We start from the raw sequence: 18,279 nt of genomic DNA, 5'->3' as shown, positions 1-18,279 counted from the left end.
TTCTTTCATTTAGACTTACCTGTTTTTCCTTGTTCTTTATGAAGGATTCTCTCTGCTCTCTGATCCAAGTAGGCAAGAGCCAAGGCACAGATTAGTGAAAGAATACATGTTATACCCCCTAAATAAAAAAAAAAGAAAAACAGACTTTGAAAAGAGAACCAAACAGAAGGTTCCTAAAGAGAAGTACGTTACATAAACAGCAAAAACAGCAACTGAAAGGGATGTCACATAAAGACACGAGAAAAATCTGCAATTACTAAATTGGGACAAAAGAGGAAGAGTACATTCAAATACTCAGCAAACAGTAGTAGCTTTTACTGCATTATTTCACAGTTCAAAGTTAAAGATTAAAAGGAAAAAACTAGAAAAAACTAGTCTAGTCCTGTAATGCAGAATACAGACTGAAGAAAACTGATGAGCAGCTACTGATTTAGTCCTCATTTCTTCATTCAGTCTAAGCACCAATTCTCAATGGACACCAGGGAAAAAATGATGAAGCCAAGTTAGGCTCTTTATCTCTCTTCCTTCCGACGTTTTCCCAGAGTCCACGGCCTTTGCTCCTGCCCTCTGGCAGCCCAAGTGCCCCATCCTCCCAAAGCGCAGTACTCTCAAGCTCTTTCCTGTGAGATCAGCATTTCTCTCTAATACCAATCTCATATCTACAGAAAATCAGGATAAAGAGTGAATAACGATACACTTCTCAGGAAGAATTTCCAAAAGAAGCATAATAAAATAAATGAATCTTTAATTCACTGCCCTACCACAGCCCAGTTGAAAATTCGCTGAAATGAGCATCAGTAGACATGAGCTCTAACGAGCTGAATCACCTTGGACATGGAACACAAGCTCTCTTGGATTCAATTTCCCCAGTTTTAAATAAGAGGATTTGACCTGATGATGGCACAGGTCTTTTCTGGCTCTAAAAGTCTTACTCTAAAATTTCCCATTGTGGAGGAAATTAGATGGAATACTAAGAAGCGTTTAAGAGTAAAAAGGAGGTTTTAAGTAAGGCAAAGGATTTGAGAGGGAGAGTTTGAAAGAATCTTTAAATATGCTTGCCTGCTTAGGATTACCACTCCACTGTCTTCTTTTACCAGGCTGTATGGACCAAGGAATTATAAGGAATAAAACACAGAAAGACAAATACTATGCATATGTGGAATAAAATATATATATATTTTTTAAAAACCTGATCTTATAGAAGTAGTGGGTAGATCAGTGGTTTAATTAGAGACTGGGGAGGAGATTGGAGAAAGGAGGACAGGGAGAGATTAATCAAGGGGTACAAAGTTACAATTAGGAGGAGTAAATTCTGGTGTTCTATTGCACAGCAGGATGACTATGGTTAACAGTAAGGGATTATACATTAAAAAATAGCTAGAAGAGAGGGTTTTGAGTGTTGTCACTACAAAAAAGTGATAGATGCATGAGGTGATGGATATGCTACATACTCTGATTTGATTGTTACACAATGTATCTGTGTATGGAAACATCAAATTGTACCCATAAATATGTATAATTATGTGTCAATTTAAAAATTAGGGAAAAAGGGAATAAAAGATGTGCACATCTTGGGCACAGAACTTTCACCCTATCATCACACAGGTCTCTCTACAGCCCTGCAAACAGCCAAATGCACACCACAGGGTTCAGTTAGACAAACTGCCTGCCCAGAGAAAAAGCAATAATGGTAAACCCAGAAGGCTTCGTGCCCTTCCCAGTGACCCACCCAGCAACCAGCACCATGGAGCAATTGCTAAGAGAACTTAGGGACAGTAGTGACCTATATAGTCTTGTTGAAACAATTGTAATTATATTATAATAGGATCCAAATTGAACAGGAGATAATTTCCTTAAAAGACACTACAAGAAAAAGAAATTAAACAGGAGGTAATTTCCTTAAAAGACACTACAAGACGTCAGGTAGCATGATGCCTCCAGCTTTGTTCTTTTGGCTTAGGATTGACTTGGCGATGCGGGCTCTTTTTTCGTTCCATACGAACTTTAAAGTAGTTTTTTCCAATTCTGTGAAGAAAGTCATTGGTAGCTTGATGGGGATGGCATTGAATCTATAAATTCCCTTGGGCAGTATGGCCATTTTCACGATATTGATTCTTCCTACCCATGAGCATGGAATGTTCTTCCATTTGTTTGTATCCTCTTTTATTTTATTGAGCAGTGGTTTGTAGTTCTCCTTGAAGAGGTCCTTCACATCCCTTGTAAGTTGGATTCCTAGGTATTTTATTCTCTTTGAAGCAATTGTGAATGGGAGTTCACTCATGATTCGGCTCTCTGTTTGTCTGTTATTGGTGTATAAGAATGCTTGAGATTTTTGTACATTGATTTTGTATCCTGAGACTTTGCTGAAGTTGCTTATCAGCTTAAGGAGATTTTGGGCTGAGACAATGGGGTTTTCTAGATATACAATCATGTTGTCTGCAAACAGGGACAATTTGACTTCCTCTTTTCCTAATTGAATACCCTTTATTTCCTTCTCCTGCCTAATTGCCCTGTCCAGCACTTCCAACACTATGTTGAATAGGAGTGGTGAGAGAGGGCATCCCTGTCTTATGCCAGTTTTCAAAGGGAATGCTTCCAGTTTTTGCCCATTCAGTGTGATATTGGCTGTGGGTTTGCTATAGATAGCTCTTATTATTTTGAGGTACGTCCCATCATGCTACCTGACTTCAAACTATACTACAAGGCTACAGTAACCAAAACAGCATGGTACTGGTACCAAAACAGAGATATAGATCAATGGAACAGAACAGAGCCCTCAGAAATAACGCCGCATATCTGCAACTATCTGATCTTTGACAAACCTGAGAAAAACAAGCAATGGGGAAAGGATTCCCTATTTAATAAATGGTGCTGGGAAAACTGGCTAGCCATATGTAGAAAGCTGAAACTGGATCCCTTCCTTACACCTTATACAAAAATTAATTCAAGATGGATTAAAGACTTAAACGTTAGACCTAAAACCATAAAAACCCTAGAAGAAAACCTAGGCATTACCATTCCGGACATAGGCATGGGCAAGGACTTCATGTCTAAAACACCAAAAGCAATGGCAACAAAAACCAAAATTGACAAATGGGATCTCATTAAACTAAAGAACTTCTGCACAGCAAAAGAAACTACCATCAGAGTGAACAGGCAACCTACAAAATGGGAGAAATTTTTCGCAACCTACTCATCTGACAAAGGGCTCTAATATCCAGAATCTACAATGAACTCAAACAAATTTACAAGAAAAAAACAACCCCATCAAAAAGTGGGCGAAGGATATGAACAGACAGTTCTCAAAAGAAGACATTTATGCAGCCAAAAGACACATGAAAAAATGCTCATCATCACTGGCCATCAGAGAAATGCAAATCAAAACCACAATGAGATACCATCTCACACCAGTTAGAACGGCAATCATTAAAAAGTCAGGAAACAACAGATGCTGGAGAGGATATGGAGAAATAGGAACACTTTTACACTGTTGGTGGGTCTGTAAACTAGTTCAACCATCGTGGAAGTCAGTGTGGCGATTCCTCAGGGATCTAGAACTAGAAATACCATTTGACCCAGCCATCCCATTACTGGGTATATACCCAAATGACTGTAAATCATGCTGCTATAAAGACACATGCACACATATGTTTACTGCGGCACTATTCACAATAGCAAAGACTTGGAACCAACCCAAATGTCCAACAATGATAGACTGGATTAAGAAAATGTGGCACATATACACCATGGAATACTATGCAGCCATAAAAAATGATGAGTTCATGTCCTTTGTAGGGACATGGATGAAACTGGAAATCATCATTCTCAGTAAACTATCACAAGGACAAAAAACCAAACACCGCATGTTCTCACTCATAGATGGGAATTGAACAATGAGATCACATGGACACAGGAAGGGGAACATCACACTCTGGGGACTGTTGTGGGGTGGGGGGAGGGGGGAGGGATAGCATTAGGAGATATACCTAATGCTAATTGACGAGTTAATGGGTGCAGCACACCAGCATGGCACATGTATACATATGTAACTAACCTGCACATTGTGCACATGTACCCTACAACTTAAAGTATAATAATAATAATTTTTAAAAAAGAAAAAAAAGTCTACTTGAAAAGTACAAGGAAATAGAAACAGAAAATGATATAAATAATATCTGTATTTTGGTAATTATGGTACCTTTTCTACCAAACATTTTTAAATACACATTTTTATATGCATGTGTATATATGTATGTTATTGCTATTTTCTGATTATGGGAAAGAAAGATACAATTTTATATGCCTATTTTAGGAAGGGTAATAAATGCTAGGAATTGTATTGAGCTCTTGTTGTAGATACTTGAAATATAATAGTGGCTTAAACTTGAAAAAAAAAAAAAAAAAAGACACTACAAGAAAAGAAAACTGAGACACAGAAGGTTAACTTTCTTATCCAAGATGACAGAACTAGTTAGAGCTAGCATTAGAGCCAGGGCTCCTGACTCCCAACTTAGTGGTTTTTCAACCATATCATATCACATCAAACCTCCATAAAATCTAAGCTTACCAGGCACACTGACGGAAAAAGTCAGTATTTGATTAAAAGGAAGCAATTCTCCCTTATGCTATGGACGTTTTGTTTGTTTGGTTGGTTGGGTTTTTTTTGTTTGTTTGTTTGTTTGTTTTGAGACAGACTTTTGCTCTTGTTGTCCAGGCTGGAGTGCAACGGCGTGATCTCAGTTCACCTCAACCTCCACCTCCCAGGTTCAAGCGATTCTCCTGCCTCAGCCTCCCGGGTAGCTGGGATTACAGGCATGTGCCCCCACGCCCAGCTAATTTTTGTATTTTTAGTAGAGATGGGTTTCTCCATGTTGCTCAGGCTTGTCTAGAACTCCCGACCTCAGGTGATCCGCCCACCTCGGCCTCCCAAAGTGCTGGGATTATAGGTGTGAGCCACCATGCCTGGGTGCTATAAACTTTTAATTAACATCTTACCTGAATAAATTCTCAGGTTGTTCTCAAAGAGTTTTTACATACATAATCTCTTTGTATGTATGAATAAATTCTCAGGTTGTTCTCAGAAAGGTTTTATATACATGATCTCTTTGTATGTATGAGATGCAAATGACAATATTAAAGTAGACAACAGGCCGGGTGCGGTGGCTCATGCCTGTAATCCCAGCACTCTGGGAGGCGGAAGTGAGCTGATCCCCTGAGGTCAGGAGTTCGAGACCAGCCTGGCCAAAATGGTGAAACTCCATCTCTACTAAAAATACAAAAATTAGCCAGGCGTGGTGGCAGGAGCCTGTAATCCCAGCTACTCGGGAGGCTGAGGCAGGAGAATTGCTTGACCCTGGGAGGCAGAGGTTGCAGTGAGCCGAGATCGCGCCACTGAACTCCAGCCTGAGCGACACAGCAAGACTCTGTCTCAAAAACAAATAAAAATAAAATAAAGTAGACAACATGGAATAAGGCTATCCATTTTAAGAAATTTTAAATCCATTTTCAGAAAGTGGAAATTAATATACAAACAGGGTAAAGGATAGCCTATTTCTAGTTGTGTCAAAGAGTTCATTAGAACCATGGAGACAACACTATAACCAAAGTAGATACAAATTCCAGTGTTCCTTCCTCCCTGCTATGATACTTCCTATGACAAGCTTTCAGAAGAGGAGAGATGTGGGACATGGGATTCACTCACCAATCATAAGTGTGATCCCGAGGGTTGTGTGACCAGCAGAACCTAACAAAGCTTCAATCTTAGAATACAGCCATCCCATGAGGTTCATGTTTACTGTACTTCCCTAAATGAGAAGGGAAAAAAAAACAACAGCATTTTCAATCATATATATCTCTGCTTTGTTCAAAAAAAGGTATTTGAGGTGGCTCAGAAGTAGGATCCAAATTGAACAGGAGGTAATTTCCTTAAAAGACACTACAAGAAAAAATTGACAAACCAAGATAAAGCCACAGATAGTTACGACAGCAGAAAAAAAAAGCCAATTTATTAGAAACTGCTAGTATAAGAAAATAACATAATACATATAGAATTTCCTACCAGCCAAAGCAAAAGTGAAACATGAGTTATAAAATCCAGAGTATCTAAGACAAAAATATACCAGTAACAGAAAAAGCACAACTTTTCCTGGCACTGAAATCTGAGGGAAAAACATCTTCCTCTGAATGTCCATAAAGAGGACAGTAAAAGTTATAATAGATGATTCTTCATTCATTTATTCATTCACTCAGCAATTACTGAGCCCCTATTACATGCCAGTCACTGTTTCAGGTATTGGGAATATAATAAAGAATAAAGTGGCCAGGCACAGTGGCTCATGCCTGTAATCCCAGCATATTGGGAGGCCGAGATGGGTGGATCACAAGGTCAGGAGTTTGAGACCAGCCTGGCCAACATGGTGAAACCCTGTCTCTACTAAAAATACAAAAATTAGCCAGGCATGGTGACGGGCACCTGTAATCCCAGCTACTCAGGAGGCTCAGGCAGGAGAATAGCTTGAACCCAGGTGGTAGAGGTTGCGGTGAGCTGATATCATGCCACTGCACTCTAGCCTGGGTGACAGAGCAAGACTCCATCTCAAAAAAAAAAAAAAAAAAAAAGAAGAAAGCATAAAAATATCCAACTTACTTTGGTTAAAAAAAAAAAGTAAAATATCTAGTATATTAAATATTGACAAGTACTTTTAAAAAATAAGAAAGAAATAAAGCTGGAAAGAATATAAAATTGGGAGTGGAGGCCTCCCAACTAAAAGCAACTTTGGCATATAAACTTGCAGGAAACGAACTGTGGGGATACCTGAGGGAAGAGCACTCCAGGCAGAAGGAACAGCCACTGCACAGGCCCCAAGAGGAGCTTGCCTGGAGAGTTCAAGGAATGGCAAGGAGAGCAGAGGCTAGAACAGTGCAAACAGAACGGAGAGGATGAGATGAGGTCCCAGTGAGGAAATGGTGGGAAGGGAAGCTACAGGAGGACTTTCAGTTTTTATTCTGTGTGAGATGGGAAGCCACTGGGGTTTGAGTATAGAAGTGGCATGATACTTTGACAGACTCATACTGGCAGACTCACTCTATATTCAAAACAGACCACAAGGCAAAAGCAAAGGCACCAGTTAGGGAGCTATAGCAATAATCCAGAACAGAGATGATTGGGCCTAGCCCTAGGTGGCTAGCAGTGGGCATGGTGGGAAGTGGTCAGAGCATAGATATATTTGCATATAAGTTGCCCTGAGTTTCTAGAAGGGAATCTCAGGGGCTTCTTAGAGGCAGTTTAGGGATTATGAGAGTGGTAGGGAGATCTTGAGGAGGTGAAATGAGCCAGATCGCAGGCAGCCACCTCAGTTTCAGCCAACGCTGCTCAACTTTTATCTGATTTATGTATTTAGCATCCATGTAAGATGATTTTATGATCAAAATGGCCAAGAGCTATTCCATTATAGGGCTGCTGGGGGTGACATAGATTCCGTCTTTTTTGCACTTCTCTTGTTCCCTGTGCAGCCTCCAGAATGACCACAGAGGTCCTGGGTTTACCTCTCCATGATTTTTCTATTGCCTGAGTTTTTGAGTTTGATTGTGTTTAGACACTTGAACTATTAGCATATACCATATACCTTCAGTGCACCTCTCATTTTTCTTAGTATTCATGTCTTAGCTCGGGACTGGAGATCCAGCACCCTTTCAATTTTCCTTCACTATTGTTACTTGAAAACTCATTATTTCAACAAACATTTATTGAGTACTTGCTAAGCCAGGTCATGTTATTTTATTTAATAGATATTTTAAATAGTTAAAAGAGATTTTAAATAGTTATTTAATAGGTATTTTGGAATGAAAGGATTATTAAGGCAACATCCTATCTTTGAGGAATTTATATTTTTGATGGTATTAGAGAAAGCTTCCAGTAGGTCTCTGTTTACCTTGTTGCTTATTTGAGTAATGCCATTAGCTAGTATTTTATAAGAAACAGCCATGTGAAATTTGCTACTGTATTTGCTGTGAGAACATTGTTGAAGGCATGTACACTTCTCAGTCTTCAGTAGTGTCTGACCTATCAATAGCATTTCATGCAGTTGACATCCTCTCCACCTTGATTTCTTTTCTTGGGTTTCAGGATACCACAGCCTATAGTTTCCCCCTTGCCTTTCTGCCCACACCAATGGAGCCCTTTTGTTGGCTCCATCTCGATCTTCTCAACCTACAAATGTGGGAAGTGCCCCAGGGCTTGGTCAATTGACATAATCTCTTTTCTTTCAACATCCACAGTCTTGGTGATCTTACCAAGTTTTGCCATTTTAAGTAGCATTTTCCTTGCTCCTGAAATTACATCACTTGCCCAGATTTTTCCCCTGAATTCTACACCTGTATATGCAACTGTCTACTCAACATTTCCACTTGGATGAATGGCAGGCATGTCTAACCTAACATGACCAAAACCCAGTTGCCTTTAACTAAGGATGTGAAAAGTACAGCAGGAGCTGGTTTAGGGGATGGTGGGCAGAGTATCAAGAGCTAGGTTACAGCACTCACAGTTGCTTAAGCAAAAACTGTGCTGTCATCCTGAGCGCCTCCGTTGTTTTTCCCCCACACTCTACATATTTTCCGTTAGCAATCCTATCAGCTCTGTCATCAAAAGAAAATACATACACAGAGAAAGGGAGAAACTTAGGGCTCCTCAGAATGCAGCTTAATGAATTATAGCTAACTTAAAATGACACAGAAAAGAACCTGATGTCCTGGTAACCAGAATGAAGTCAGTGAGTCTTGCTCAACTGATTTCACTTCCTTCTTTAAAAAATTGTTAGACAACTAGATTCACAAACTGCCACAGACATATCTGGACTTGCACAAGACTCATAATGAAGGCTTTGGGAATGTCCTTATAGGCAAAATTTAGAAAATATGGAAAACCACACTATTTACCAAAGAATTACAAATTCAAATATTTAGCTGTTTCCTATCAAAGTGATAAAGTAATTTTCTAAAAGTAATAATAGCCTGTACTATCAATGCTACAATAAAAGGGATCCTCTCATATCCCACAGGTGGGGATGTAAACGTCTCTGGAATGATAATGCGGAAATATCTCTCAATAGTCCTCAGATGACCTAACAAATACCCTGACTTAATAATTCCATTCCTAGCTACTTAGCCTACGGAGACTAAAAGAGATGCACAGAACTTTCATAGCGAGAGTGTCAGACTATAGCACTATTTATAATAGTGAAAAATCAGAAAGAACTTACATGTATAAAAATACAGAAATACTCATATGATGAAGTATTATATGAAAATATTTTTATATTGAATTTCTTATTCTCTGAGACTGTTGTATTTTCACGACACTTATTAAAAGTCAAAGCTTCTGCTCACCTTGGCAGCACATATACTAAAAATCAAAGCTTGAAAGCTTGATTTTTAGTGGCAAAAAAAAATTTTTTTTAATACTCTATTCATGGGAATTCATGAGAGAAAAAACCTAATGGGATTTGGGAATGCCAACACACCTTATAGTTTGCATTAATAAAAACATAATGTTGTCTCTACAAAAAATACACAAAATTAGCTGAGCATGGTGGTACACATCTGTAGTCCCACTATTCTATAGGCTGAGGTGGGAAAATCACTTAAACCTGGGAGGTCGAGGCTACAATGAGCCAAGACTGCACTGTTGCACTCCAGCTTGGGCAACAAAGTGAGACCCTGTCTCAAACAAACAAACAAACAAAACCCATAATGTTGTTCCCCCTAGGTAGCCTCTAAGACCAAACCTGAAACACCATGATCATTTCTAAGTTCCAAATGCCAAAAGGAGTACTGGCTAACTGAGATAAGTTCAGAGGCATGAGCACCACGGTAAGGGAGCTGAGATCCATGTCATATGGCTCAGGCAACCACAGGAAATGAGCACACATAACCAAGAACTTAAGAGCTGTCTACAAAGGAGCAAAGCGCTGATGCACAGCAGAGGAAGTAAACTTTATCTACAGAGAGCAAAAGTCAGAGCCATCAGTAAAAGCTACTTGTAAATGGAGGTTTCATCGCTATGTGAGGTTACGCTTCAAAAAGTTCATTGAGGTAGGTGGGCTGCTTCATCACAGAGCAAGCTTGCAATCCCTGGAAATATTGCAAACAGAACCTGGACAGCCGTATGTGGAGAGGTTCTAGCAGGGATGCCAAAAATGGGTAAGAAATTAGACAACAAAACTTACAGGATCTCTCCCTATGCTCAGATTCTTTGAACTAATGAATGTACACAACCATTTTAGACTGTTTACTAGATGAAATAAGGTTAGAAATACTTTACTCAAGGTAAATGCCATGCTGTGTTCTAGAGAAATCCATAAAAGTTAATATCTAATTTACCATACACAAATACATTTCATCCTGTGATTTTTAAGAGAACTATAAGATTTAATCTTTTGCTTCCCATTTGGCTTCATCAGGCTTTTCATTATACTTACAATTCTAGCCATGCTAAGTTGAAGTCCAAACACCAGGTTTAATTCTTTGCCTTTAAACCAGCTCACAGCATATGTATTCTGGGCAACTGCTAAGGACTCGCCACCAATCCTAAAAATAGAAAAAAAAAAAAAAACAGAAGTCACAACTTTAAAGAAATACTACAGTTAGCAATGCAGCAGGTTTAAAATGTTGGCACTTCTCCTATCAAGAGATGGGGCCTCTGTCCCCTCCCCTTGAATCCAGGTGGACTTGTGACTACTTCAACCAATAGAATATGGTGGAAATGAGACAGTGTGATCCCAAGGCTCAGTTATAAAAGGTGACATCACCTTTTCACTCCGACACTCGCACTTGGAGCCCTGAACCACTACCCCCATGCTATGAGACAGCAAACCACAAAGAGAGGCCACATGTAAGTGCCCCAGTCAGCAGTCCCAGTCTTTGAGGCATCCCAGTCCAGGTGCCAAACATGTGAGTCAATAAGCTTTCAGATGATCCCAGCCCCCACCCTTCCATGAATCTTACCAGCTGAGGCCCCAGACACTAGAGGCAAAGACAAGCTGTCCTTGCTACACTTTGTCCGAATTCCTGCCCATAAAGTCCATGAGCATAATGAAATGGTAGTTTTATACTGCTAAGTGTGGGAGTCACATGATATACTGCAATAATAACCATGATAGGCAACAAAAGGAGTCGTCTTGGTTACTACATTACCATCGATATTATATAAAATGCAGATGTGGGAAAAGTGGTCCATGCTTTGTGAAAACATAAAAACTCACATTTTTCAGAACAATATGCAAAGCTCTCCATCAATCAATCCCCACATTCACTTTCCATATTCAACACTCTCCTACTTCCTGGGTTTTAATTTTCCTTCAGTAAGTTTCAATATTTACGATTCTCCTCCAAGGGCCTTCAGTTAGGAGCTTCCTTCCTCCATATCCTTACACCGAGGCCACCTCAGTATTAAGGACTAAGAAACAGTCTTAAGACAAATAAGAAATAGTCTTATTTCTTGTGACTCTGTCCTAGCCCAAAAATATTTTCCCTCTCTTCTAATAATCCAAAGCCTGTACTGCTGTCAAGGCCTACTTCATCTGTAAGGCCATTTCTGACCACATTTCTGTTTCTGAATCCCTGTCATAACTTTACATACATTCTTCTTCCTTCTCTCTCACTGACGGTACTTTTTGGGGTATGTCACCTATGTCTACATGCTCCTGACACCTGTGCAAAGCTTGAATAAGTTATGCTTTTAAAACTGAGTCAGTTCTGTCATCTGGGTCCCTCAGGGCAGCAAGCCCAAGGCTGGTCTCAGAATAGGCTTACTGAACAGACAATGCAATTCAGGTAGAACAACTGGTCTATAAGAATTCACACAGAATAGTCAGCTTACACATATTGTGCTCATTCAAGCAAAGCTCTTGGACAGGGTTGAAAGGACCCTCACATCACTTGCTAAGAAAGAGTGAAATGTCCATCAGTCACCAACCTAGAAATCGATGGTCTATACTTTTCTAAATGTGGTTCAAATCATAGTCTTTAATACAACAGAACAGGCAAAATGCCTGGGAAAAATATCATTTCCAGAGAACTATTTAATACTCAAACCCCACACAGAGTTGATTAGGACCATTCAAAATTGTTGCTTATTTTAAAGGAAAACTAAGACAACTAAGAAATACTCTTATGCATATGAAGCTAGGTTTCAAAGATTTGAAGTAATTCCCCAGAAGAGACAAGGTTTTTTAAAGATCTTTCATAGATGAACACTAAAACAATAATACATTAGGATAAATTAAATTATGCATAACTTACCCAAATACAAATCTTCCAAATTCCATCAGCCAAAAAGCATTAAATATTCCACCCAGGGCAAAAACAACCTATAATGTAGAAGTTCATGTCAAATTAATGAAAAAGTAAATTCAAGGTATTAAAGAGAAGCAAAAGGAACATGATAAATATCAACTTCTACAATAGTTTCAATATTTCTCCTTAATAAATCTGTGAAGTTAAAATATTAATGTTCATTTATTTCAAGGCTTAAAATAGACTATGGATTATATCACATGGGCATTTATGGGTTCTGCTTAATTAAGCTAGGCATTAATTAAACACAGCTTTGCCAATGGAATTAATTAGATAAGAATTTAGAAGTCACTGTCAATAACCAATGAATGTTTTAGCCTTCCTTACCTGTCCAATGCAAACAAAGCAGCTAAAAATGATTGTGCCCCATCTGTTTGGGAAAGAAAGAATGAGAATGAGAAAAAGAAAAAGAAAAAAAAAATCTTAATTTCTGTTTACATTAGTATTAGTAATCACAAAGTCCTTTAGTAATAATTCACTTTGGTTTTCTTTGCCTCCCTCTGTATTCCCTCCAAAGAAAGAAAAATAAAGGGCTCATCTCCCTCTGAAGCCAGCAACTCTCAGGCTAAATATGAATCTACAGAAGTCTAGACTTCTAAGGGGATTCCGGAGGCTTTAGCAATGGCATATATTAGTTTAAATCATTATCATCTCTTAAATAAAACTAATCAACTAATCTTCAAGAAGTTCCCAGGGTCAAAACTACTTAAAAATGTAAATTCTTTATAAAATTTCTATTAAGAGTTTAGGATTGATTCCAAGGAATTTTACAGTAAGTAATTTTAAGTGGTTATAATTCTTGATAACTAAAACCAATTTTTAAAAGGGCAAATACCAACCATGTTATACAAATCTAACATCCTACAATCTGGACATCAGATTAATGTTGCCCTAGAATAATAAAATGCCAGTATTAGAAGAGTCCTTAAAGGCCATCAGGGTAAACCATACTTCTTAAACTTAAATCTCTCTCAAGATCCTTGTGAAATGACCATGCCATGTTCTACTGAATGTTCTCTAGCACTGGAAAACTTACTATGGTTCCAAGACAATTCTTGTCATCTCCTGCCAATCTGACCAAGCAAACTCCTCATATTAAAAGGAATCTGTTCCCCAGAAGTTTCAAGCTAATTCTCTCTCTTGAGATCAAAAAAAATAAATTTAATTCTTCCTTCATATTCTAACTCTTCAAAAATTTTAAAGGTTAGTCCCCAGGTGTAAACTCTTAAAGTTTCTTTAATCTTTATCCACCAGACATGGTTTGAAGACCTTTCATCATCTTGGTCTTTGCCTTCTGAAAATATTCCCAGTCTATATTCCTCTTCAGTTCCACTAACAACATACACACAATAATAAGGATGAACAGTGGCAAACCTTATAGTGTTATTCCCTGCTCAGCCTCTAACAGAAGTGGTCACAAAATGTTTTACACCCCAAGAAAAGCAGAAATAGAAAATCTCACTGGGGCTGGAGGAAGCACATACTACCTATGTGCCAAATACTGTACATCCATCTCTCACTTAATCATCATAACCACCTTGCAAGGTAGGAATCATCTATATTTTGGCAATGAGAGAACTGAAGCTCAGGAAGCTGCAAACAGCTCAGAACAGCCAGGAAGATGAGAAAGTGGCAACGATAAGATTCAGAACCTGGTTTACCTGATCCCAAGGGTGAGTATAATTTTCCTATGGATAACTGAGTTACCTTATACCATCAGCATTTACTAGTCCTGACCTTAACTGAAATACCACGTTTCAAAAACCAACTCCAGAGATATAAAAATCATTTTTTAAAAAACTCAAGCAAATTACTAGTTAATACAGAAGTTTATTCAGCTCTTTCTAGAAATACCTTAATCTAGCTCTGTATTTTTCTAACAATCAGGTAAGATTTACCCATAGTTTCTTTTCAAGCTTACCGTATTCCAAATACTCGGTCTATCAAAAAGCCACCAAAGAAACACAAAACTACATTGGGCCAAGAATACCAGGCATACAGCAGCATGAATTTCGTGGTATTCACTTGCATATCCTATATGAAAAGAAAATAAAACTATTTTTTTCCAAACAGTTAAGTTTAGCAACTAACAAATCAAAATATGACAATCTAAAGTGGAAAGTAGTTACATTCTTCTTTCTGTAAAGGGCAAGTTTTTTTTAACCATTTGTAAGTCTCACTAACTTCCTTGAGAATCTCATGAAAGCTATGGCCCCTGGCCCAGAAAAATGGTCACACCTGGGAACCCTGGGAACTTCTTGAGTTCACATGCCATTTCAGGGGCTTCCTGGATTCCAGGATCAGACACCCTGCTACAGGGACCACTTCTGTCTGACTATAACTTCTATATACTACCTGCACTGGGGACTCTGCCCACATATACAAGGATAATCTTAGCCTATCCCTACCTACCCTACCCTCTCCATCCCCTCAAGCATGCTCCTCCTACTTCCTTTCTCTTTCATTCTAGAATGAAAAGGGCCAACCTATGCATTTTCCCTGTCCAAAGGTTAAAAAGAACCTACAAAGAAAAGAGACTAAATACCCAAAAAACTGTAAATATCAAGTATGTTCTTACAATACAAAACCAGACTAAAAATCCTGACATGGAAAATCCTCTGCAATCAGTATCCACATTTAAAAAACAAAATAACAACTAAAACCTATTTAAGAAGGCAAAAAGTTATCTTAACAAATCATTTGTCATTCGGGTGACTAAGCGCTGGGAGAGTGAAATGCAAACAAAAACCTGCTCATATTTTTGACAATACTGTGGAAATACCACATAATTATTTATCTAAGGTCTGAAACAATTTCAAGTCACATATGTGCTATAAATGAATTATTTGTGGTAACTCATTTCAACTTAAGAACACCCCTTGCAACTTGTGGATTTGGTGACTACAGATGTCAAAATAGATTCAGCGGACACGTGAGACTAGGGCACCTGAGGGTTGATAATGCCTCCACCGCTACACTTGCTCTAAAGAAAACAAAAGAAACAAGGGTGAAAAATCAACTTACTCGTTTAACTTGAGTCTGAAGGGCAGCAGGATTATCATAGCAAAAATAGCTGCCTAGAAAAGAGCAAATACTTTATAAGTAATAATACTTCCCATATAAAAGTTTCAAGTTGCAGTTGCTACTGAAATTACAATTTTAAATGCTGATACTACGGGTTGACACTACAGAAATATTTCTGAACCACTTCCTTATCCACCAGTATTTTCTAAGTTATATCAAATAACTTCCATAAATTGGTAGTGTTCATACACAGCAAATATTGGGAACCTGAATTAAAAAGTCAACAACCAACAATTAAATATTTTTCTATTTTACTTTCATCATGCTTCACACATATACTATTTTATTAATATCTTCATGAAGCATCTATATTTTATTTATTTCCTTATTTACAAACACACATACACTAAAAACTTTACAACCTCATCAGTTTCCTAATAATGTTAGCTTAAGGACAAAGGAATGGAGTGTAACCATTCTGACAAAACCAATATTTGAAACAAGTTCTCTAATTCTACAAACTACCCAAAATCAAATAATTTAGTGAATACAGGGCCAGGAATGAAAAAAAAATGAAACTGAGAATTCTAAAGGATTAAATTAAAACATGTCTTTGGGGGAACTGGAAAGAGAGAAGTAGGGAGAGATCTGACCATGCACTCGGATTTATTTTAAAGATAAAATAATTGAGATTCCTTCGTAGGCTACAAGAAAATACTGCCTCCATAGCTCTACTAACTCTACAAGTGCACGAGGCTATTGGTTCTAATGACAATAAAAACTGTCATTAGAAAGGAATGAATCTGGCTTCTGAATTCTAGGCAGATAACCAGAATTTACCAAAAACTGTCTGTCTGCTTGAGTGGGGACCATTTTTTTAAATGTTTTATTGTTGTTCTTTCTTTGTTGTGGTGGTGGTTGTTTCTAAACCCTGCTTTAATCGCTTTTAAGGATTCAACGTCCTGCTTTAAAGCTAATGGATGGGCATCATCTTTTAAAAAACAGGGGAGGGGGGAAAAAGGAGTTGCAAGGAAACCAAAGCCCAAAGCATCCTTCATGTCTACTTATATGTTCAGCGCTAGCATAGTTATCCACCATAATGTTCTTAAACCTGCTGATTACACGGGCTCCAGCTAACCTCCTGAAAAACACATTCATACCAAATTAATATTAGAATTTTGCTTAATAAATTAAAAACTGTAACATAGGAAGGAAAATTTTTTTCTAATTATCAAGAAACTGTTTTTGCAGACATCAGATTTCATAAGAGAAACCAACCACTGTCAAGACTACCACAAGTCCAGTCCAATATGATTGCTTCACAGTGGCAGAGTGGAAGATTAAGAGAACAATATCTATTCACTGAAGCTATCAGCAAGACACACTCATACATTTTCTCAAAGAGGGTGAAAAATATATAAAAGACTGCCGACGAAATCATTCACGTTTTTTAAAAGCTGGACAACATTGTAAGACCCTGTGTCTAAAAATAATAATAATAATAAAGCCGGGTGTGATGGCGCCCCATCTGTGGTCCCAGCTACTCGGGAGGCTGAGGCGGGAGGATTGCTTGAACCCAGGAGGTGGAGGCTGCAGTAAGCCACGTTCACAGAACTGCACTCCGGGCTGGGTGACAGAGCAAGCCCCTGTCTCACCTAAAACCAAACAAACAAAAGTCGTTTAGGAACAGTTAAAGCTTTCTGAATTTCCTCCGACCACGTGTGCCAAGAGAGGAACCTTGAAAATCTGGAGTTACCTTCATATCTATCGCCTCTAGGGCGAGTGGCTAGCCCCTGGGACTTACTGAAGAGCAAAGGCGTGCCACAAAACTCGCCCAGCTCAGTCCCTCGACCTCCACGTTCCGGACGCGGAGTAACTAGCAACATCCACAGGTGTGGCTGGAATCGATCGCAAAGGGGAAAATAAGGAGGCCCAGGAGCTTAAGACAGAAGCTGCGCTGAGGCCCCGTGGCACCAGTGACCACGATGACGATCTACCTCGAAGAGAAAGTCGGGAATTCCTTAAAGATCAGCCCCATCCCACCCGGCCGGCTCACCAAAGCCAAGGAAGCACATCAGTAACAGCACCAAAAGCCGGTGCGCCAGGCGACTGGGGTCGCAGAGGGCCGGCAGGGCTCCGGGGGCGGCCGGGGCACCTCTGTCGGCCTCGTCAGGGCCGCCTGCCAGAAGCGCCCGCGCTTCCTCATCCTCCTCCTCCATTGCGCCCGCAGGAGACGGAGAGGGGAAAGTGGTGACAACTCCAAACCCCGGCAGGAAGCAGCGCCCGTGGAACACTGTCAAGACGGCGGTCACATGACTCCGGGAGCTCACGTGACGCCCCGGCAGGTCACGCAGGGCCACGCCCATGTGAGCGGCCGCGAGCGCTGGGAGGACGGACCCAGCGGGCGATGACAGGGCCTGGCGCGGTTCGCTTTTCCTGGGTGACTGTGTTCGTGGGGCTGAGGCCCTCTAGGTGCCCACTTCCAGCTTTCCACCAATTACTGCACTGTCTTTTCGTTTCCTGCCCCGCTGACGCGTACACCTATTTCAGACTCAGCGCAGCTCCGCGGGTAGAAAAGTGCGGGCCTCCCTCTCGGCTCCACACCAGACTCCGGAGTAGTTCGAACTGCGCTGGGGGTCGCCAAGACGCGCGCTGCCCTTCTCCCAGCACTGCCCTCCCCAGCGTCTTTGACCACTCTTAATACCCACAAACTTGGTCGGACAATTTCTGGTGTGTCCAGCCATGTGTCACGTACTGGGAATACAAAATGGAATGAGGCAAGCTCCCTGACCTCAAAGATTTCAGAGTTCAGTTGGAGAAATCGACAGAATCTGGTACTTTTAAAACTCAACATGATGAATGAATGTGGTGAGAACAGCGGCAGAAAATGGCACTGAATTCCAT

At 39.6% G+C, this 18,279-nt stretch overlaps 1 protein-coding gene across 5 annotated transcripts in view; it reads right to left on the bottom strand.

The window, feature by feature from the left end:
- Positions 1-17,987, bottom strand: part of MFSD1 (major facilitator superfamily domain containing 1) — a 71,384-nt gene extending 53,397 nt beyond the window's left edge. For 3 of the 5 annotated variants that reach the window (XM_016942233.4, XM_016942232.4, XM_001155302.6), the window contains exons 1-8: positions 17,432-17,987; positions 15,376-15,428; positions 14,273-14,385; positions 12,679-12,721; positions 12,298-12,365; positions 10,476-10,584; positions 5,702-5,804; positions 20-118 (exon numbers count right to left, since the gene is read on the bottom strand). In XM_016942233.4, coding sequence (XP_016797722.1) covers positions 20-118; positions 5,702-5,804; positions 10,476-10,584; positions 12,298-12,365; positions 12,679-12,721; positions 14,273-14,385; positions 15,376-15,428; positions 17,432-17,741 — 898 coding nt within the window. In that variant the 5' untranslated portion in view covers positions 17,742-17,987. The remainder of the gene's footprint in view (positions 1-19; positions 119-5,701; positions 5,805-10,475; positions 10,585-12,297; positions 12,366-12,678; positions 12,722-14,272; positions 14,386-15,375; positions 15,429-17,431) is intronic. The other 2 variants (XM_001155065.6, XM_063806362.1) reach the window with 2 other exon arrangements.
- Between the last annotated feature and the right edge of the window lie 292 nt (positions 17,988-18,279).

Source organism: Pan troglodytes, chromosome 2 (assembly GCF_028858775.2).
Source record: "Pan troglodytes isolate AG18354 chromosome 2, NHGRI_mPanTro3-v2.0_pri, whole genome shotgun sequence".
Taxonomy (NCBI): domain Eukaryota; kingdom Metazoa; phylum Chordata; class Mammalia; order Primates; family Hominidae; genus Pan; species Pan troglodytes.
This window is presented reverse-complemented; position numbering and strand designations above follow the sequence as displayed.